This window comes from Strongylocentrotus purpuratus, unplaced genomic scaffold (assembly GCF_000002235.5).
Source record: "Strongylocentrotus purpuratus isolate Spur 01 unplaced genomic scaffold, Spur_5.0 spur5_scaffold_6, whole genome shotgun sequence".
NCBI classification, from domain to species: Eukaryota; Metazoa; Echinodermata; class Echinoidea; order Camarodonta; family Strongylocentrotidae; genus Strongylocentrotus; species Strongylocentrotus purpuratus.
In genome coordinates this window covers 3,340,736-3,363,808 of record NW_022145612.1, presented here as the reverse complement: position 1 = coordinate 3,363,808, position 23,073 = coordinate 3,340,736, and the positions used below count along the sequence as shown (strand labels likewise).

At 35.9% G+C, this 23,073-nt stretch overlaps 1 protein-coding gene across 1 annotated transcript; it reads right to left on the bottom strand.

Moving 5' to 3' along the window:
* Positions 1-1,445: 1,445 nt before the first annotated feature.
* hh (hedgehog) lies at positions 1,446-22,314 on the bottom strand. The gene is given in 3 exon segments (NM_001012702.1): positions 1,446-2,113; positions 3,548-3,806; positions 21,848-22,314. Coding segments are annotated over 3 exon segments (1,236 nt in total). The 5' UTR covers positions 22,157-22,314.
* Between the last annotated feature and the right edge of the window lie 759 nt (positions 22,315-23,073).

The following is a 23,073-nucleotide window of genomic DNA, read 5'->3' as shown; positions in this document are numbered from 1 at the left end:
CTAGAATATAACATATTAGATTGGGCATTGATTTAATGGAGGGAATGTCTTGTCATAGAATAGTTGAAAAACGAAATGAACTTGGCGACATTCGTTACTACATGATGCTATGCCTGTACACAAGACCGCTGAGAAACATAATTGATGATATGTACATTAGTCGGCAATACATATATAGATGCATCTGTTCATAGCTTGCAGTAATGAACTAAAATACGACATTGGTAATTTTCTTAGAGAAAAACGAATTTCGAAAGTTTATTGATCGAAATTTTACAAATTACACAACTATACATATAAAAAAGATCTATTTTCAAAGGAGACAACCATACGTTTTCAAAATTGCCCAAATACCTTGGCAATTTCGTTTATATAATAAATTAGCATTTTCAAGTACATTTCTATTCATATCAAAAGAATATCACTTTTATACATATAATTAATCACAGGAACATAGTGTTTGACATTGGAAGTTAATTTCAAACGCTATACAATACTTGAATACATCGAGTCATTTAGAAAACGATAATATAACATTTTGAAACAATTTGTACAGGAGCAAAGCCGAATAAATACATACGTTCTATATTGAAAGCAAGTAACATGACATATGACTTTATGCAAAATATAGACAGTTCTCGTTTGTTTGGCCTACATGCCAACCAGACAATATTTATCAATGTGTGGTTCGCTGCAAGGGGCCCTAACATACATGGAGGAATGACTGCACAGTATGAATACAGAGGATACGTCTTTCCTCGTACAGACCGACAATGATTGTTAGCTGATGTTGAACACCACTGCATTTAATGCAGCATCAACAAGAATAAAAGGTACATCAATATCTTAACAGTCTGGAAAATATAACTCTGGTATTCCTAAATATGCGTTTTTTATGTTTTTTGACATCTAAAAGTGACCTTCTACTCTTTGCATATGGCCCATATCGACCACTACCTTGCTTCTGGTTAGGTACATGGATCAGAGGGAATAAAATATGAGGAGCATTCAATTGCTGGCTACATGATTTATCATGAATGTGTAAATTGATTATTTTGTTCATTGTAACTCTCTTTTTTTCATAATACAATATATAATATTGCATATGGTATGGTATAATTTGTCTTTACCGTATGGAGAAGGTCAAACAGTTATACTGTAAAATGATGTATTAGTTAATCAATGGGGTGCATAGATGGAGGAAAGTCTTATTGTATCAACACATTACCTCCGATGTGTGCCTTATCTGAAACTGTGGCTTGAACCGAAATTTATGACTACCTTTTTCCTACCCCACAATTCCCGTCAACAGCAAACATACAACAATGAGTCACAGAATAAAACAAATCATATGTTTGCACCCCCTCTCACTCTAAGTTCCAGCCAGTCGGTCAAGTGATGTGAAGTGGTTTTTATTGTCCCAACTGTTCAGAAAGGGGGTCAACCTATACATCAAAGCCTAGAAATAATCTATCACTCATGACGTATTTGCCGAGTTTGTAGAGTCCTTGGGTGTACCAATGTACCCGTTGTTCTTGTCCTGTATCTGTATCTACGATACCCAACATATTATGCCTGATGTAACTGTACCACCGGACAGGCGCGAATGATGCGTGCGCGATCCATTCGTCACGCATGACGGCGTACGATGATACCGCTACGTCGTCGATTACCAAGGATCCCTGCCTGGTCACCGGCGCCACAGCCGTACGCCCCAACCTCGTCGTTACACTGACCACTCTCTTCGGCCGTACCCCCCTGTCGTGGTTCTGTCCTGTTGTATAAACAAATTGATTAGTCCGAACTTCGCTGGCAAACATGGCTTTACTTTGGCTGAAGCTAGACTCCGTCTCTGAGACGTATATCAAATGCTGTGGCGTGAGTTGTACTACTGATTTGTCTTCGGTCTCTATAACGTAAAATAATGTACTGTCGTTGAGTTTTCTATGTACTATCATGATGACATCGCTATAGTCCAATGCCCCGTCATCGTTGACCACGGCTACCTCATCACCTACCCTGATGTCCAACATACTTATGGTGCGCCCGTTCTCGAGGGATGCTTGAGAAAATCCTGGGAAACAACCTCCGGAATTCTTGGCTGCTGCAGATTCTACGACATGGATAAAGAGAAAGAAAGGAAGATAAGGAACAGGCGTACAGAATGCCCAAATGTAACTCGTTTCCATTCTATTCTGTAATGGAATTATATTGCATCAGCTAGCTCCATTTGCTATAAAAAACCCGATATATAGTAAAGTCATACAATCATTGTTCCTTGTTCCTATTGAAAATGTATACCCAGATATGACAGTATAGCAAATGTGGCCTACCAGACTCGCAATGATCTACCACTTTAAAAAATATAAGATTCTGAGGCAATAAATGATTTGTAAATATCTATATGATAAAATGATCTAATAATTTTTTTTTGGTTGCCAATCAAATTTCCTTGTCCACTATAATAACAAGCACAAAGGACTTAAGTTGTTGGAGATGCAAATATACAGATTGCTTTTAAGAATTTTTTTTGCTTGCTTTTATAGAATGGGGATTCAGATCCTATCTATAATCAGCAACCAATCCTCAGGTGAAGGATGGGAAAGCCAGTGTCTAAAAAAAGAAGTCTACTTGAAAGATCGTGGTTGCCTCGGATCAGGCAACCATGGTCAGTAATATGATGATGGGGTCACACGGAGTCAGCCACCCTAGTCCCAGGTGGCCTACCTCCCTGAGACGAGGCAGGACGATAATACCATCTTAGCCAGGACGGTGTCAAAGAGAACCCTCTCTTGGGTTCATGGTGGCACGAGAGCAAATAGTGTCAGAAGCACCAAGTCTGAGGCCACAAAGACACACACGCCAATCATATCTCAACAAGAATAGCCACGATTCCAGGCTCCCATTTTTAGGTCTTATCGTCATATTTACACGACCTGAAAACACATCCTTTCATTCAAATTTTGTGCGAAATACTTTTCCCCAATTTTTTCTATGAAAAGGGTAACGACCCGATAATCTGATTTCAAGGGACCTACGGGAACTTTGAGGAGCAAAATGTTGATTTTTCTCAACTTTGCCTGCAATATTCTTATAAAAAATAATTCGGGATTTGGGATAAATTCAAAATCCATTGAGATAGACTGTCGCCTTCACAAAAGTTATCGGACACTCAGCTTGAATCTTAGAAGATCTGGGTCAAATCTAGAAGACGGAAAATGACACGCTACGACTCATTCTTGTAGCTTTGAGGAAAGGAGTGTTTCCATATATTCTTATTATTATTGGTACCGTTTTTCATGATATATTTTAATAACAATTATCCACAAAAACGTTGGCAAATATTTCGAAACAAAATCCAAACTAAGACTATATCAATAGACTTATGCATCACCTACTGTGATTTGCTAACATTACAGTGACGTAGTACTTAATCCCAACATTATTCATATTGGCAATACAACAAAGTAACGAAATTGTCCTTGAGGTTATTATGTTTTAAAAGTGTTCGCGATCGTTTTCAAATTTAAAAGCTTCTTGTTCGTACCTGACTTGACGGAGCAATGAACCCAGGCTTTACTTTCATAGTTGACCCAATCGAAGCCAGCTTCTACGGCCAGGCGAGCTAGAGCGCCATATTTGTTCTTGTCTCTGTCACTGGTGGTGATGTCTACTGCTCTTCCTTCAGCATGGAGCGGTTCTACGTTCGGTTGGTCTTCGTCCCATGCCTCTACCACGCGAAGTTTAATCCCGGGCCATTCGTTCATTACACTTATGGCTAACGTGTTCAGTTTGTCTTTGCATCGCTTTTTGGGTAAAATTAGAAAGAGAAACAATATATAAATTAATATGACAATAAAATATGAAAACCAATGAAGAGGTGTGGCATTCGGCAGGACCTAAACAAAGTAGCCTATCCCGATGTAGATTTTTTAACAGATTTTCTTGTTGTTTGTCATATAGAAAATCAGAGTTTGATTTTTTTTTAATTGGTTTAAAAGATGTCTCCAAACTGTTATTTGAACCATTGATTTGATGTTAACTGGTGCCCCAATAGAGACGAAATAAACGTTAGTATGAAGGTGGTTTTGGACTTGAGATGTGCTTATAGTTCAGATCATAATTTCCAATTTCAAACAGAAAGCTTAGATATTGCAGGGTAAACTTGACGATTTGTTTTCTTCGTTGATTTTGGGCAAAGGCGGCTTCGTTGGGGAAGAAAAAAGGAACAGCGAAACTCCTATTAGTTTTCCCAAGTGATCCCGATTAAAAACATCTTTCCATCACAGTGGAATGAAGATACGAAAATGCGCGGGAGGGGTGATATTTCTTCTTGGATAGATAACCTTTTAAAAGTCCCTCATGTTTATTCTGGACGTAAAAAATAGTTTCATCAATATGACATATTGATATTCATACCTGTTAATGGTAGTAGGTTTAATAAACGATTATCTTTTTTAATATGATACTGTTAAAAGTGAGCAGCTTGATGATTTTGATACTTCTGAGATGGTAACTTAAAGATAAAGTTGAGATGTGAAAGAAACGGTCGATCAGATAAAGTTGATCATGTAGCATATAAGTATTGGTGTGTTCTGCAAGGTTTAAGAGTCATCAAAATGATGAGAAATTTGGCCCAGTCTTGGTAAAGTACCAAGCACTGTACACAGAAAGATGTTTATGGGAAACATGTGGCGTAAAAAAGGGACCTTATTTTTAAACTGTTAATTGTCATATTTAGAATATGGAGGCATTTGAAGAGACATGCTTTTCAGGGGAAAAATTATATCATGTTCTTTCATACTTCATAATTACAATGATAACGCTCACATATTATTTGTCACCTCTCCCCAGAACTCGACCTTCTCTTTAAATCTAGGTTATTATCGTAAATCTCTTTTCTGCGGGGATGGATAAAATATTAGTCTCATGTGGTGATATTTGTAAATATATATATAAAAAATACAAGATTGGGAATAGGAAACTGCATTTTACGCTGAAATAAAGAAGAAAAAAAGAAGAAAAAAGAGACTGTAAATTGTATTTGAACAAAAACTTATATTTCAATAATTCTTTTCAACAGGATATTTTCCAAATGTTTCTTTATAGTTAGGTGAGGATAAATAGAAAATAAATGAACATTTTGGAAAATTAATTCCTCAAAATCGTGATTCGTAGAAGTCTGAGCCATATTGAAAATTAATATAAACCGTACATCATAAAGATATAGTTTGATGTTAACTCAGAACAATATACGTCTAAAATGTGATAAACACCATCGCCTATATTGACTTTAAAATGTGGAATACGCAAAATGATTTCCCCAACAATGTATACACTATTTCCAACTCTATCTAAACAGCGTTATACCTTTTTTTTAAAGAGCGAGCTGAACCAATATGTTCTTATTTAGCCTAATACGAGGTGAAACGCCTTCTAAAAAAATATCATAACCAATCGTCGTAGGTGCGATTGGCGCAGTTTGGCGTAACATTGATAACAACGAGCCACTTTCTGGCTTACAACCGTCGCACAGTTTGGATTCATAAGAAAACCACGAAGCAAGCCGCAAAGTTACCTCTAGGCGGGACACAGTTGACAAGCTGAAGGAAGTGGTATCAAAGGTAATCGATTCAAATCAAACTTGGCTGGTGGTTTACAACGAATAATTACAATGGAAGAAAACATTAAACTGTTGACATAACATGGCGTGTACAAGAGCCATCAACAACAAAAGTGCAACAAAAACCTTCTTCACTTTTTAGTATTGTGACTTTTTTTTATCTGATCGGGAGACACGAAATTCATATGCGTGAATAACTGTCATGCAAATGTGTCGTGCTCTTTGTGAGCAACATGCTTTTCGTTGTTTGATATGCATTTTAAAAACATTCTCAAAACGAGACAGGCATCAAGGATTGAAAAGCTTTGACGTATAGTTGAGGGGGAGTATGAGCATGCAATGTTTTGAAAGTGACATTACTTATTGAGTTTCAAACAGTAATCCAAATAGACCATAAGAATTATTTAACTGTCTTTAATATAGAGGTGGGACTCTGTCAAATTTCAGAGTCAAGTCCCAGTCATGACTCGGTCAATAACCCAATCAATTCACCACCTCAGGGTCCATGATGACATTGCATGGATGAAGACATGTAAATGAATTCAGATTTTAATATTATTGATAGCGATGGTAAGTACTTGAAATACATTCCTCCAAGGGGATTACATCGCTCGGTGTGCATTTATCAAACACAGAGTGACGGAAGTGAAGTCATCAGCAAGAAAAGAGAGGGAGAAGTAAAAACACCTTACATTGTTATTTTTCTCTTTTTTCGCAACAATTTCGCTTCGAGTTTTCAAACTTATGGTTGCTTTAAAACTTTAAAATCCGTTACCCTAGGCCTTTAGGAACATACTCTTAATGCCTACATTTCTTGTAATAGTGTTTAATTTGTCGGACTGTAGATCACATGGTTCGCGGTTCGAGTCCCGCTGCGACACTTTGACAAGACATTAATCAACATTTGCCATTCTTCACCCAGGTGGAGTGAATGGGTACCCGGTAGGTAGCGTCTTATGGCAGCTCAGCTAGAGCCGGGGTAATAATATGATACCATGTATTAAAGATACTATGTCCCTTTTGCAGCCAACATCAAATTCTGAAGAACTTTGCAGGAATTATGAATATGTCATGTATGTCCTATCTGTGAAATTTAAACATTACCAGTGTCCTAGTATTCAAATTATGCAAGGAAACCCGTTTACCTTCTAGACTTCACTGTCAGACACTATTGAGTGACTGACTTACATCTTTTTTCTTTGGTAACAACATACATAAAATGAGCTGTAACAGGTACATGAGCATTTGTCTACTGCAATAACCCACTACTTGTCGTAGCCAAAATTTAACTGATTGATTCTTTGTGCAGCACAAACCGTACAACCATTCGTAAAAGAGTCTGCAAATCAGACTATTGCTTAAGTGATTGCAATCACTTAAGTCGATTCGACAACTAATGGTCGTTATTTTGTCATTAAAAGCCATTTTCAAACCCTTTCGCTTTGAGGGAAGTTCTAAATTAGTATTGTCTTTAATAATAATAATAATAATATTTAATTTTTTTATATAGCGCTTAATACAAATGTCTCTAAGCGCTTTACAAATATACTATATACTTTCAAATGCCATTGGAATTTAACCTTTTCGTAGTAAATTATATTGATATTGGCTGCGCTATATAAATGAACCTATTATTTGTATTATAATCATTATAAGACCATTCGTGAAAAGAGAAAAAATACGAGCCATGTATTACTAGTAATTCCTAATCCTAATTTACATATAAAAAGGCTGTGACATACCATAAAGGAATTTGAAAAAAAGTAATTTTTCCTCTTAACTAAAGCATTACGTCTGACATCACATTCATGCACATGTTGCTTTCATGTTTTATTGTCAATAGTTTATGATTTAGCTTATGATATCCGATAAGATTTCCTATTTTTGTATTAATACATTATGTTGTTTTTCCATATAGCGCCAACTTTGAACGATCCTTTTCTAGTCGTAGACGTAGCCTAGGTGCACTACCAACTGTCAATCATTATAATCGACGTTTGCTCTATATAGCTCATGGGCTGTGTATTGTACTTATCTTTTGTTCTGTATTTCCCACCCCAAATTGCACTATTTAAATCCCTTGAATTAAAATCATGTTCCAACTCCTTCCCACTCTGAGTTTCCTTAAGTTCCTTGAGTGGAATTCTGATGACATTAGGAATTTTATTTTTTCTTCGGGGAGAGGTGGGAAGTAAGATAATGACGTCTGAACGGTTGAGTTTTTAACATATTTTGCAAGTCGTTGAACAACTTTCTTTCGTACAGTATCCCGAGAGCAGAGTATTTTATATCTAATAAGCTCTCTTTGTATAACAAACACATACAGTAGGTCACATACAAACCTTAAACGTTTTCTCTTTCAGATGAATGGATCTAGGTTGATAGCCTAAAGGGTAATCTTATTTTCTGCAAAGAAACACTTGAATGTTTTTCTTGGTCTTTACTTTTTTCTTTAATTTTCAGGGTGATTGAATACTGATGTCGCAAAGGGTAAGTAAATCGGATGTTTTTCTTTCCCTCAAGAGAAAAGATTTTCGAAAGAAGTCTTGTAATTTCTGTCAATTATCTCGACACGTCATGTTTGTCACCGTTTTGTGAATTGAAACTTGGCTATTTGTTCCCTACTACAAAAAATGTGAATGTTTTTCATTCTGCTACTCGATTCTAGAACAAAACAGAACTGTTAAAGTATTATGATAAACATATTTTACAGCTTTATCATGATAGCTACCGTCCTGAAATTTAAGAAAGAAAAAAAAGAGGGGAAAGGAGGTTGAATTAAACATACAGAAAAGAGGGATAATCAGAGTAGACTATACTTTAAAAGGGTCATCCCTACTTTCCGGGGCATAACGACGGATAGAACTTATTTTTTTGCACTCATCCCCATCACAAAACACCTCAAGTGTTGTCACCACTGGGACGCAAGTTTGCAAACATTAAACAAGCTTGAAAACACACATTAATGACATAAAATTGCTTGACGGACTTTCAAAAAGTATTTTTCGGGTTCTGAATGTTCGTGCTTGCTCCACCGTTGCAGCTGTTTTAACACCAGATCTAATTCCCAAGTGTCTGCCCGATTATTTGAAGCTAGGTGTGATCTTTTAACGGTAAATAGAGAGTACTCGAGTACTAAATAGAGAGAACGCCTCACAATCGTTCCATTAAGGATCGACAAGAAAAGGAAAATAAGTCTACTTTAAGAGACAGAGATTAAGTGATAAACTGTGTACTTGAACGTGATCGAGTGGAAACCGAGTTGGAATAAGGAACACCAGAAAAGAAAAGCACAGAGGCATTTCATGAAAGAGGAGTAAATACACACTCAATATCGTTAAATGCTCTTCGAGTGTCTTTCTCTTTACAAACTCACAGGTTCAACAGCCTGCATATGTCAACAGGCAGAAATTTATTCTTTTCTCTGTCAGTCTCTAATGTACACTACTTTATGGATTATACAAATTGTGGTGTCGTGTACGAGGTCTTTTTGCTTGGGCGAGGCGGTGTAGAGGAGCCGCCAACATGACCAGGGCGCGGCATCTTCAAACGTAAAATAAACTCAGTCAGTATAACTGCTCATATCTTGCTGTAAAGCACGCATGCCCAACAGGTGTTTCGGGAAATGTAGGATATTTGTATTATAGAAGAAGTTTTTATTCTCCTGAACAAGCATTTAATAAGGAAGATTAATGGGAAGCTCATGTGAGTAATAAAACGCAAAACTACGAAACCAATTTCGTGGTGAAACGAAGAGAATAAAATCCAAGTATAACAGAAATTGAGGTCCTATCACGCGCATTAGGTAATTTATAAAATACAAACATTGAAATAGACAATTATATATTAATTCTAGAATAAATAATTAGATAATATTTTACAAATACTATTTGTATACACTTATAACGTAGATCCTAAATGGGGAATGGTGTGGATTCGTGGCCTGTATAATTATATTATTGCATGCATCTGTAACCATACTGTTAAACCTAACATTTTCGAATTTGTTAATTTTTCTACGACCTAAGGTATATAGCTGAAAATCTCTTTGATTTCACAACCTGAAATAAAGATGGTTATTTTCTCCAATCAATGCATATATTACACACAAAATACACGAACACGTGCATTTCAAATGCCTAAAGCTGCCTGTTGAGTTTATGACCTCAAAATCCATAACTTTTTTGTCGATATTCTATACACGACGAACCTCATATTATTGGTGTGAAACTCAAAGAAAAGAGGTGATTGCCATGGAATAGTAATTGTTGGGCAAATGCTAACGCTAAAAGCCGAAGTATGTCAGACAGCCAGAGTGAAATTGTCAAAAAAACATTCCCTACAATTTGTCATCAAAATCCGGAAAGGGGACCTATTTGCGCGCATTAGGGTATTGTGTTGAGGTATTGAGGCGGGCGTTATTGCATTTTGTGGTTGACTGGAAGCATTGTAGCCACCCGTCCATTAAAACGTAGACTGTCAATCTAGTACAGGAAAGAAAAACAAACCAAAATGTGTGTACTGAACCCCTCTTTCTTAACGCTAATTTATGAAAATCTCATTCGAATTTTCGAAATTTCGTTTCTTTCAGAATACTAAATGTCTAAACGTTCACCATCACAAATCTAATATATATCACTTACATGTAAATGACACGCTCGTATACAGTGATATATAAGTAATTTGTCAGTCATTCTCAGCAGACAATCCCTTGTGAAATTGCACTTTTGCTTTAACTACATAATATACTACTCAGGTTAAAAAGAAATGGATTTTGAGTGTTGTGTATGTAAAATGTACAAGTGAGTCATTAAAACAACAAAATAATGTGAGTAGGTGCACATGCAGGCACTTTGAATGCGATGATGACAATAATATGGTACTTGTTATTAAATGTTGGAGCTCTAGGAAAGTTACGGTGTGACGGAGTGAACGCTAACAAGAGGGCACAATTAATTTATTATTATTAATGAAGATATTTTGTCATTTTTATGGATGTCAAATATTACAAGTTAGATTAATCATGTCAATGTCAGAATAATGCCATATATATGATTTAAATGAAGTTTGTGCCAGAACCTCTGCATTACCCATCAGGTCTGATTTATCCACGTTACTGGGTAGATCTTTTTTTAATTGATGATTATCAAGTATTGTTTAACGATTAAAATCAAATGAAACCAAATGAGCCCTAAGCCTTATAGGTAGCAAATAATGGAGAAGCATACACCCAAATTTCAATACCCCCATACAACATGATGCTCTTAGAAATTCGTAGGTAATCAAAATAAGGTATCATTCATATAAGTATATTGGAAGTTAAAATATCAAGAGTGATTTTCCAATGTTTATATTGGAAAGATTGGCTAGCTTTCCTCTCAATAATTCCTGTAAAGTAATAAGGTGCAGCCACTGCAAAACAAAAATTGTAATCATTTCGTGGATATTACTTACTTTCGGAGACCTTTTAAAGATCCTCTCTTGAAAAAAACACTTACAATTATGGGGTTTTTTTTCTCTTCAAAATGAATTTCATTTTCTTTTATTTGAATTGAGCATTATTCGTCGATTATATAAAGAATAAAACGAATACGAAAGAGAAAAATTATTTAAAGTTACAAGGTCATTTTCAACGAAGTGTAAGATGACGTAAAAGTCAATGTTGGTACAATAAAATGTCATTTGTATCGGTGATGAATGATTTCCCAATTTTATTTGCAGATGAAGGAAGATGATCAACAAATACATTTGTTTGAGGATATATTCATGTCAACATGCATCGATCAATAATGAACAAAAAGACTAATAAATACACACCTAAATAGCAAATACTTGTTTGCCAGATTAGCGCAACTGAAATTTCATAATTAATTTTCATAACAAGGTCCTCGGTGTGGGAGTTAACTAAGGGGAATATACACAGACGGGCTGTAAATGTTCTTTAGGGAATGCGTCTTTTTCGCTGATCTCTGTCTGTCTGCAGGTACTTAACACGAAGTAGTGGGATTAATCCCTGGATACGGGGGCAAGCGATGATTACTTACGTTCAAAGACCTGTGTAACGGGCAAAGATCAGTCTCTTAGGCAGATGAGGATTGGAAAGAATACAATCTCCCTTCCTAAGTCAAGTCAGCCCTATCAGTCAGAGACTGATATGTAAAGCATGCAATAACTATTTGTCATGATGTGATTATAGTAACAGGTACTTAACTGAATGTAAGATTGTTTTTATCATAGAATATGAATCACAAGAAACATAATTTGTTTTAATTTTATCAAGATCTTTCTTATGCAACATTTCTATTTAATTACCATCACTCTCTTTCCTTCCTTTTTGTGCCTTTGTTTATGTTAATGTCTTTTTCTGATATATTTCATGTTTGCATTTGTCTTTTTAGCTATCTTATCCTCCTCGACCTCTTATGCATAATAATAATTGTCCGAGCCTGGATCCCCCCCTCTCTCTCTCTCTCTCTCTCTGTCTGAAAGATTATCATTATCATTATCATTAAGGAAAATACAAAACAGTATTGATAAATCTAGGATATTATCTCTCTAGATGTTTCTTTTTTGTATGGGCGCTCTCCCACACACACACTCACTTACCCACCAACCCACCCACACACCCACACGAACTCACATACATCACTCATTGACTGGCTCATAAGATGAATTGAAGAATGTCAAGTGCAGGGCCGGCCCCCTTTGCTGCGAATAAATACATAGCGGCCCACACATTACACAAACACTCCTGCCATCCACTTAACTTCCACCTTAACTCAAGTACTGCTTTTTTATGAGCTCCGTTTAAACAAAATGTTGTTTTGTCTACGTTAACAAAGGCAGTCATTTTGACTTTATACACTTTGTACAAATTCATGTCTTGAGTGTACTTGCAATATTTCACAACAGCTGTTTATTAAAATTTTGAAAAGTTGTATCATTAAATATCTTACGTTTAATTTGAACGTTAATTAGTTAGTGACAATTTTACTATTCCGTTGATTATTGTAGAAGATATTGCCAATTACGAAATAAGCAACTTATATACTTGAATTTTAACAGCATAACTACTTTCAAACTGATACTTTTCAACAGCCATAATGATGAGGAGTCCGTAATAAATGTAAATAATATTATTATCATGATTACAAAGTAATCGGATATTTTAATATACTCTAAAAACTGAAATGTTAAATCACAATTTAAAAGGGACGAGGAGTGACCACTCTTTCAAAATGGTAGATTAACACTTTGAACGTGCTGGATCCAACACTATAAAGGTTGAATCTAGCAGGTTAAAAGAAACAATCTGACATTTTGAAAGAGTGGTCACTCCTCGGCCCTTTTAAATTGACATTTAACATTTCAGTTTATAGGTTTTCATTGGATTTAACGACACTAAGCTTTGTGAAATAACGCTCTCAATAATACAGTGGGAAGTTTATAGTTTGTCTACTTCTAATGGTGATATGTAAACTAACTTTACACTATTCAAAATTTATTGCTAGCTTTTTTTTATATTCATTAATACGGCATGAATCAAAGAACATATTCCACTGCTCTGTATTTCAAAATTTAGAACTAGCTTTCAGAATTCTTTTTCCGTTAGATATACAGTGTATTCAAGGAGATTTGATATTTGCTTTTTAGAACAAAATATATTAAAATCATTTGTGAGTATTGCCTGATCAGCAGTAACGGTGTTGGACAACCGCAGCTTGTTTCAAGATTTAGATCCCTTGTCGTTAGTCAATTGCAATATTGGCTCCTTATTACTTTATAATGTATTATAATACTAGCTACTTTTACATTTTATTTTGGGCACATATCTATCCTACATGATGACCAATACACCTATAAAAATTATTATTATAACCCTAAAGCGCTGGCAACATTCAAGGAATACGTTCTTACCAGTACGCGTTAACCTCACCTGGATGGAGAGTGATAAATATTGATTAATGTTTTGCCGAAGGACATAATGTGTCGCGCAGGGACTTGCACCTCGAACCATGTGATCCACAGTCCGGTGACGACCACTAGACCAACACCTCTACAGTACTATGTAATAAATTAATTGACGTATACCTGCCGAGCGTACCATCATGGTTCTCCAGGTGGATATCCCCTTCTACATCTATTATTTCAGTCACCATTGTTGCTCAATAGCTTATGATCCGTTACAATCACATGTAACCGTTTTATCGCTTCCATGTCATTAATTACGACCTGGTCTTCCAAGACCAAAGTCCGACTGTGTTGACTTATTGGCCTATTTATAGTTTTCGGAGCAAAACATTTGTATTGCTTCGTTCTAACACAGAGCGGTGATAATGATCCCCCTTTTATCGTCTCTGTTAATCCCCAACGTGTCAAATTGGCCCATGCTGTACTCTAAACATTGTTAATAGTGTTAGACGATCGAAATCTTTGCTGAAATCTTTATTAGATTATTGCCGTATAAAAAATATTGACATCAGCTGTGAAAGGAATGTTAGATGTAAGACATAATTTGCCAATAAAAGACCGATAGTGAAGTATATAGCAGTTCGACCGGGTGTCATCATAAGGCATTTTCTAAAACAATGTTTCCAGTTTTACAAATCTGAGATGCATGGACCTACGTGTTTATCAGTGTCTGTGATATGATGTAATGTAATAAAAAAGGTGCGCTTAAAAATAATCATGAAGTGCTTTAAAAAAGTAAGATCTTTGAGTGATCAGTTTTACCACACTCATTTCCCCCAATAGACTGTAGTATTATAACAAACTGTTCAAAACCGTTTGGCAAACAGCTTTGGACATTTCTAATTCCAATCATAAAATGTTGATATTCAGACAGGCGATCGGCTTTTAAAGGTCATGGGATTCCTGACTGACCTAAAGGTTTATAATTATGATTGCAACATGAGCTAAATCCAGAATTTTGTTTAGAATCTTAGGCAAAGATACACAATTCCTTTAATGGTATTAAAATCGAAATAGTGTTAAGGCCTTAATATTGACTAAAACACTGAGATATATTGCCTGGTTGCCCTGGTACTAGTTACATTAGCGACTATCATGCTTTCCAATGTAATGCTAATTTTTTTAGGAGCCCTAAAGGTAGGCTACTATATACTAGTTATTATTCTTAGTTTAAAGGAGAAGAGGTTGAACTGTGCAAGGATCCAAATCAATTTTCTTGAAAGGCTTTTTTGCGAATTTAGGTTGAAGTATTGCCATCTAAACCTCTGAAGGCAATATTTAAACAATATTGAATGGATATTTTTGCTCCCAAAACCCTTGAACCGCAATTTTAATTTTTTTTTAAATACCTTTAAAAGTCTTTGTTTTCTCGGACAGATACTTCAGCCAGTACTTGTTATGTGACCTTAATCTCAATATGTTGATGTCCGAAACACTTTGGATGGATGATTCGAAACTGCTGTAAAAGAATGCTTAATAGTAATTAAACAATGGGTCTAAATTCACTTTCTGGCTCGGACCTCGCACATGCCAGCACACACACATACACACGTACGCACATACAAACACATTTATTCTAACGCATGTAATCCCACACACGCACACAGCAATTGCTGTAACTCTAAATGGTCATAATTCTATTTTTTCTGATACGCTAAGTCCGTATTACAATATTACAGCGCTTGTTCGTTAATGTTGACGCCTTTTTAGCTGTAAAGTTAACCCCTTTACTAAGATTAAATACATAATACAGGTCAATAACGTGCCGATTTCACTGAAGGAACATATACTTTACGTTCTGTTCCTTTAATGTCTTCAAATAAAAGCATATAATAATATGATATCATCATATCTAATTTGTTTTGTTTTATTAATCATATAAGTTTTAACAAACTTTAACTACTATTTTAAGACAGCAGTATATAGATGTGAATATTCATATAAGTTCACGTTCTCTTTTCGTTTTCATTGTATGTGACAAATGAGCATCAAAAAATATCTTACACTGAAGAGAACTTATCACAAACCTTAATTCTATCTTGGTTTATAGAACAGGCATTAAAAGGTATTAGTACGGGCTACTACCAATGATGTCATTTTGTGTCATACTGTTACTACCACTACCATTACTACTATTACAACTACTAGGCCTACTACTACTACTACTACCAATAATAATAATAATAATAATAATAATAATAATAATAATAATAATAATAATAATAATACGTGCTGTTGTATTCACTCTCTTTCTCTCTCTGTCTCTCTCTGTCTCTCTCTCTCTATATATATATATCTATTTAATATGTATAGCCCTATGAACGTCATGCTTGATGGACCTAAACGATTTTTAAGAAGCCCCACGATTTCTAATACTGTTACTACTGTTACTACATTGTACTACTACCACTATATTGTGATTATTTATTGTTTTTTCCATAACTACGAGTAGTAGCAATACTATAAGTAGTATTTGTAGTAACAGTAGTAGTAGCAGCAGTATCATTACTATTACTAGTAATAATAGTTGTATTTGGAGGAAAAGGAATAGTAGTAGTAGTAGTAGTAGTAGTAGAAGAAGTAGTAGTAATTGTAGAAATAGGATAAGAAGTAGTAGTGGTAGTAGTAGTATCAGTATTACAATTAGTAGTAGTAGTAGTAGTAGTAGTATATGGTTGTTTATACCGGTCTCAATCTTCAAAATATAGGATTAAGGGTTCGTTATAATGATGCTGATTTTGATGGTGGTTATGATGATGAGGATAATAATAATAATAATAATAATAATAATAATAATAGGCCTACACATGTATATCTGTTATCTATTTGTCAGTGGAAGAACAGTGTCCATGAACTCTGTTATCGATTTATTCTACTCGACTTTATCTTTTTTCAAGTACAAACTGAGATAAAGTGAAAAATTATCGATGTGAAATGACAAAAAAAGTCCTTCACGACGCCGAATCGACGATAGAAGTCCGAGCCAAATGTTCAAAGTCTAACATTTTGATACAATCGTTTAAAGGAAACTCATATATTAAACGGTATAAAATATATATTCAAAGCATTACGAAGCGTACTTTATTTCGAATTACATCTGAGAAGTCCAATTATGTGAAATCGTAACTTATTCTACATTAATACTACAGAATAATTATGAATAAATGGCACATGTCCCTCTAAGTATCCTTTGGTTATAAAAAAAAAGGTTCTCTTTTATAGATTTCATCTCTTAAAATCCGTTTTATTGTACTCCATAACGACGTCTCTTAATTTTTTTTTTTTTTTCTCTGCAAAAATGTAGGGGATTACTTTCTTTTGCTTAAATATCGGCCATGTGAACAGATCATTTATTTGTAGGTAATTTTGCCCAAAGTAATATTTCCTTTGTGAATGTGAACTGACTTTATACAAGTATACGTCTATGTAAATATTGATAAAGGAGAAACGGCTATGTAATTTTAAAACTAATATAATAAATATTATGAATTTACATGAAATGCATGTAGGATTTGGTAGATGAATAATAACAAAATAAAACAAGGGATCGACAGTACACTTTTAGTTTTACGGTATGACCACTAAAAGGCACGATTAAGTCGACGATATCCAAAATATTGCACAGACCATGATTGCTCGAGCTAAAAATATGACAAGAATATTAGGAGTACAAAGCCTTTACAATTACTCGCGGTTCGATGAGTATTGTGATGTGTGTCCAGATACCCTTAGGCTGTTAGGTCTAGACAGGTGTGTTTAGAAAGATGTGATCTGACTTTCAAATCAGTTTGATCCAACCTTACTCATTTCAAATAGGAATCACTTTAATTTTTCCCCTCTTTATTTGCCCTCTTGCAAATGTTGTTAATTGACATCTATTACCCGTTTCCCTTTCTAAACTTTTCTATGTAATTTCCATTACTCATCAATAATTTTCGTCTCTGTCCGTCTCTTTTTCTTCCTCTCTTTCCCTCTCTCATATATATATATATATATATATATATATATCAAATGTCCATCTTAGTATGCCCTATGCCATTTCTAAATTTTCTTCGTATGTGCAGTAGTATATTTCCAGCTTGTCGTCATACTCTCTCCACCCCTTCTCCTCGAATATCTCTGCCTCACTTTTCTCTTAATTCCTTCTTCCTATCGATTCACTTTGCAACCAGACCTCCCTCCATCTTGAAACAAAGGACAAGATCAAAAAATTTCACACCAATCAAAAGTTCGTATTATGGGTTCATCGTGTATTTTCGTCACTCATCTTGCCACAACAGACACAATGCTCCATATAAGGGTAAAAGAGAACGTTTACTTTTAACCGTCGGAATTCGGTGCTTCCACCGATGCTCAGACGAATCCTTTCCCTCCTTTTGTCCGTGTCAGAATCTACAATTTTCTTTCACGGAAACTCATGTTCAGTGTGTGTCTGCAGCGGATTGCGCGCCACTCCATCACTCTAATTACGAGTTTCAAATATCCCGACAAACCCAATTCCTGTTTTCCTTTCATTACTTACGATATTTTCTCCTCCACCATCGTGAATGGAAGAGACGATATCTACGTTATACAACGCCATGGCCTGCATCGTTCGAGGTAAACGCACGAACGTTCAGCTACAAACGGTGTGCAGGAAGGTAGTATTTCAGTTCAAACGAAGCTGAAATACATTGTACACAATCACGACATCGAAATGAAAAGAATCCTGTCAGCCAGGTTCACTCTGAAAAACTGTGATTGTGACAAAGCCCACTCTCCTGTCATTTCATTTCACTTCTATTCAAGCTAAATGCAGAATAACTGAATTTAGGAGAAGGAATTCGGTAGATTATTGAAAAGGCCGTTCACAAAAATGTTATAATTTTCATTTAATGACCCATTAACGTCAACATTTGAATATATATTTTTACATGCCTATCCTCTGAAGATATTTGAAAGAGTTTAAGAAAAAAAAGGAAAAGAAAAGATAGGACTAACGAATGCATTAGTCTGTAGATAAATTAGAAGGCAAACAATTTTATGGAAATGATTAAAACGTAAACAGAAGACAGAGAGTATTTTAAACTTGCACGAAGAAAAAAATAGAAATTCTTCGTCCCAAATTAAGGCCTAATTACTTTGTACTCTGAAAAAATGCTAAAATGCTCGTCATTAACTGTCGCAGTATTTTAGTACGCTTGTACATCATGCCCAAACACAATAGAATTAAGCATTTCGAAAGATTCCGTATAACCGTGTTACCTGATACTTATCTCTACTTCGTTCAATTACGATTCAATTAAGGTAGAAGCTTTAATAGTGATACCAATCAGACTGGCGACCTATAATACAAACGAAATATCATTTTATTGATTAAATCTAAAACCATAAAGGAGCTAAATGGACCATTAACTTCAGGAGAATATATTTATTGCTTTTTTATTCCACACCCCTAAAATACTTAATCAGACAAAGAAGTTAGATAGACATAGAGTTTTTTTAAAATATAAAATACTGTTACATGTTTTGGAAATAGACAGTATGTGAAATGAACCAAAGATGACTGTGTTGAAAACAGGGAAAATTAAATTACTTTTTCACATTTCAGCGTCACATTTAGTGATAACACGGTCTATAACTTGCCCTTTCGCTGTTTTATGAGTAAATTTTCGCACGCCCGTTCCAATCATCAAAGTAAAGAGAGGAGGGAAATATCAGAAAAGGTCATTTTAGTATGGTTTTCACCTTTTCGTCGCGATGTTATTTTTTCCCTTCCTGCAGGGATAGTGACTGAACGTTAATACTGCCAACAATTTGCTGCAATGACGCCAAACTAAAAAGAGCGTGTACGTTGAGCCTGAAGCGATCCACCAGTGCAATCTCCGGTTACATTGCCCGCCTTACACGTCCCAATTCTGAATTCAAGTTGTTTGGATTTTCGTGCTTTTATTTGCAGTTTTCATTGTCACGGAACCGCAACAGGAGTTCGAATGGCCCATTAGTTTGAGGTTTTATTCCGCCCCTTGTAACATGCCTCAGAGCGGGCAGAAACTTTAGAGAGACAGACAGGAAAAAAAAAGAAGAGAGAGAAAGGATGAAATGATCCAAAAAAGGACGGGGGAGTTTTCAGTCGAAGAAATCGTCTCAGAATACTGTTATTTTCTTTTCTATTCAACCATTTCGTCTTTTGTGGGTTATGCGAAGTTTTTCAAGTGCAAGTGGGAACCTCACAATAGAAGTAACATTCAGACGATCCTTGCACCCATTAGAAGTTAATACTAGGTCACAGGGAGCGTTCTCACAATATTCGTCTCATCATTCTCTCCCTAAAGCGGCAAGGCTTCTTTTTTTTTTCTTTTTTAGAGTAAACTTTTCGATTTCATCGTTCGGAATGAAGGTTTGAGAATTCAGTATCGCGGTTTGCCTCGTTGTAATTTCATACAAACATGACCAAGTATGAACAAGCCTGTAACGTTTTGATTTCGCCTGGGTGACATCGAGTGGTGATGTATCACTCAGATGCTAATAAGGGGAAGCTCTATGCAGAGAATGTTGGTTTAAGAAGCTCAAAAGGCTAGGCTACTATACCTTAGAGAGTACACCCAATGCAGGTACTTCACGGGCCCTAACTCCCCGCATAATGACTGAGCTTTTGGGGGAACAAAGGCTTGGGCTTTGAGAAGCAGGCAAAATATTTTGACATCTTGATTTCCATAAACTGTGTGCCCATTGCGCGACTCTAACCTGTGATCACTTAAGCAAACTTTGACAAGTAAGACGAACCATTAGTGTGAAAAAAGTCCCAGTGACTTAAGGACTTAAGTCTGTGTACAAAGAAGACATCGTTCTACATCTTCGCATGGATGTAGACGGTGTACTTCTTAAACACTTTGAAAACGCCAAAATACATTTCACCGTCTAAACATTTACAACATACATAATCAAGCGTTGTCTCATCTAATCATCTCGTTAATCGTATTCTGCGGAAAGGTATTCATGAGATCAAGGTTTTTTCAAAATCCAAACGAATGGGGGATATGATTGCCTGATATATCTGCCGCTACGCACGCGGCTATCCGAAATTGATCACAAGTAAACAGTCATTAAATCGTTTGATCAGCAGACTTTATACGTTACATATTAGGTATCAGGGACAAGTCGGATTTTGACCTGTAAGCCTTACATGTGCATGCCTGGTATTTAGATGTCAGTGTACAACGTGTAGTCAACAAAAAAAAAGAGGGGAAAAAAAGATAGTTCGTGTTAAATTTAGTACAAAATATTGCGCAGTACTTAAAATCCGGGGAGCGCTATAAATGGTTCGATCCGTTTTCAATGCTTAACACACATGCACATTATATATGTATGTATGTGTAAATATATATATATATATATATACATACACACACACGCACACACACTGTTGTCCCTAAAGTTTTTATAATTTTGTCTACCCTCTTTTATATAAAATTATTCTGACAGCTTTGGTTTTGTAGTTTTGTTCTTGATAGATATAGTTCTGAGAAGATTTAAACTGTATACATCAAGAATATATGATATTAATACAGTTCATAAAAAGAGGTAAGGAAGATTATTCCAACTTTATGGCAACAGTGTATATAATATAGGCCTAACAATTGTTATTGTTGTCATTTTGTTCTCAATGAGATATGCAATCGTGATAATGAGAATGTCGACATTACAAATGAAGAATATAAGGAGATAAGGTGACTTTCTGATAGCATTGCACTAGTTTCCTTACAGAACAAAAAGGAGTGTCTGAGAAAAAGATTTGGATATTTGGATGGAAGACGAACAGTATTACACATGGGACTGGATCGCCTTCCAAGTGATAGTAAAAGACGTTGTATTAATGGCGTCTCGAGCAGCGCCTAGCCTTAAGCACCACCATGCATTAACCCACAAAAATAATTGATGTTGTATCATAAATCTTGCCGCCGATGAATTTCTCGCAATGTGTTAATCTCCTACGATCATTTTCGCCGGGCGTAAAAATATGAAAATGAGCATGTGATAATATTCAATTATGTCTTTTCTGAGTCTTCTGGCTTTCGGTATCATTTGTTTCTAACCATTCTATTGCCTTTTTTATTGATCAAAATATAAATACGCATGTAAATCATAAGTATATTCTATGTTGTTAATTTTATCTTTATTTTTTATCTTGGTTTCTTCTAAATATTTACTAGACTTTGAACATTTTATGTGAAAAGCTTAAAGTTCAGGTTGATATAAGCAAGGGCAACTTACCTGTGTCATGAGGCGATCTGCACCCGTGCCTTCTTCATCCTTAAATACAATATCATCGTTATTGTTTGGAGATAGTGTGTTGAATCGTTCATCATTCCTGTTGATTCTCCCTTCAGGAGGCCCACTGGCACCAAATGTGTCTTCCGATATGTTGGGCACTCTCTGCTTGTATTGTAACGGGGTCCTGTTCCGGGGCCGATGTGAGGTCTTACCGGACCGGCCCGGGTGACAGGCTTGTGTCAATGCGATGAGACACAACACCGTGGTAATCTGTACCGTGAGCCACTTTACCATGTCCGCGCGAACCATGTTCGTCAGAGAATCTCCCTGGGCTTTCAAAATTGATCCACTTGCTCAACTTCCGATACCTCGTGGATTTACATTCCCCCTCCCTACCGCGAGCCTCATCGATAACCACCGTTTGAGCGACCCTGATAAGTTGAGCTAAAGCCAGAGCTTCATCATAGTTCTGAATCATCCACAGTACAATGTTTTTCATGAAGTTTCCAAGTTAGGGGTAAAGCGACTTTAAATTGACTTCCAATGGTATCCACAGTTGTGGACGCTATTTTGATATCTACGCAAGACTCTTGGCTTGACGTTTCCACCTCTTTATCCGCAAAATGTGTGACCGCTTCAACCATCCCATCTACCTTTTTATTCAGCGTCTGTCAGAAATACATTTAAAAAATGGCCTGTGCAATTCGAAGTCGAAGGACGGAGGGGGAAAAGAGGGAGAAAGAAGAGAGCATACAAAACACACAAGCGAAGTAGGGTCGCACGTTGATTGGTTGAAAATCAGCCGTATCCAAATTGTTTAATCAGCACCGTTAGTGGTATACTCCTCAGACAGAGGTGGTTGCTCGTACCCTCTCAGATCGTCAACCTGTTCGCTCTATTCTATCTATGACCCCACCCTCGCGAAGATTAGAAACATTCGGTCCCATCCATCTGGAAACTTTAAATTTTGAGTGTTTGAAAGCGAGACATTTTCTTTTGATGATTATTTCGGGGTAGCCCCTGAGTCTATGCAAAGAATCCACGTGTTTTATTTGATAGGCAGTGTCATGTTGCCCTTGCTGTGTGTGATGTATCATCACTCTAATCCAAACTTGTGATCGATATTCACCACCGATAACATTTTTCGGACGATAGTTCGAATGCACACATACCCCTCGAGTAAAGCACATCGGTGAATCAGGGAGACGGGTGAGTTCACATACAGT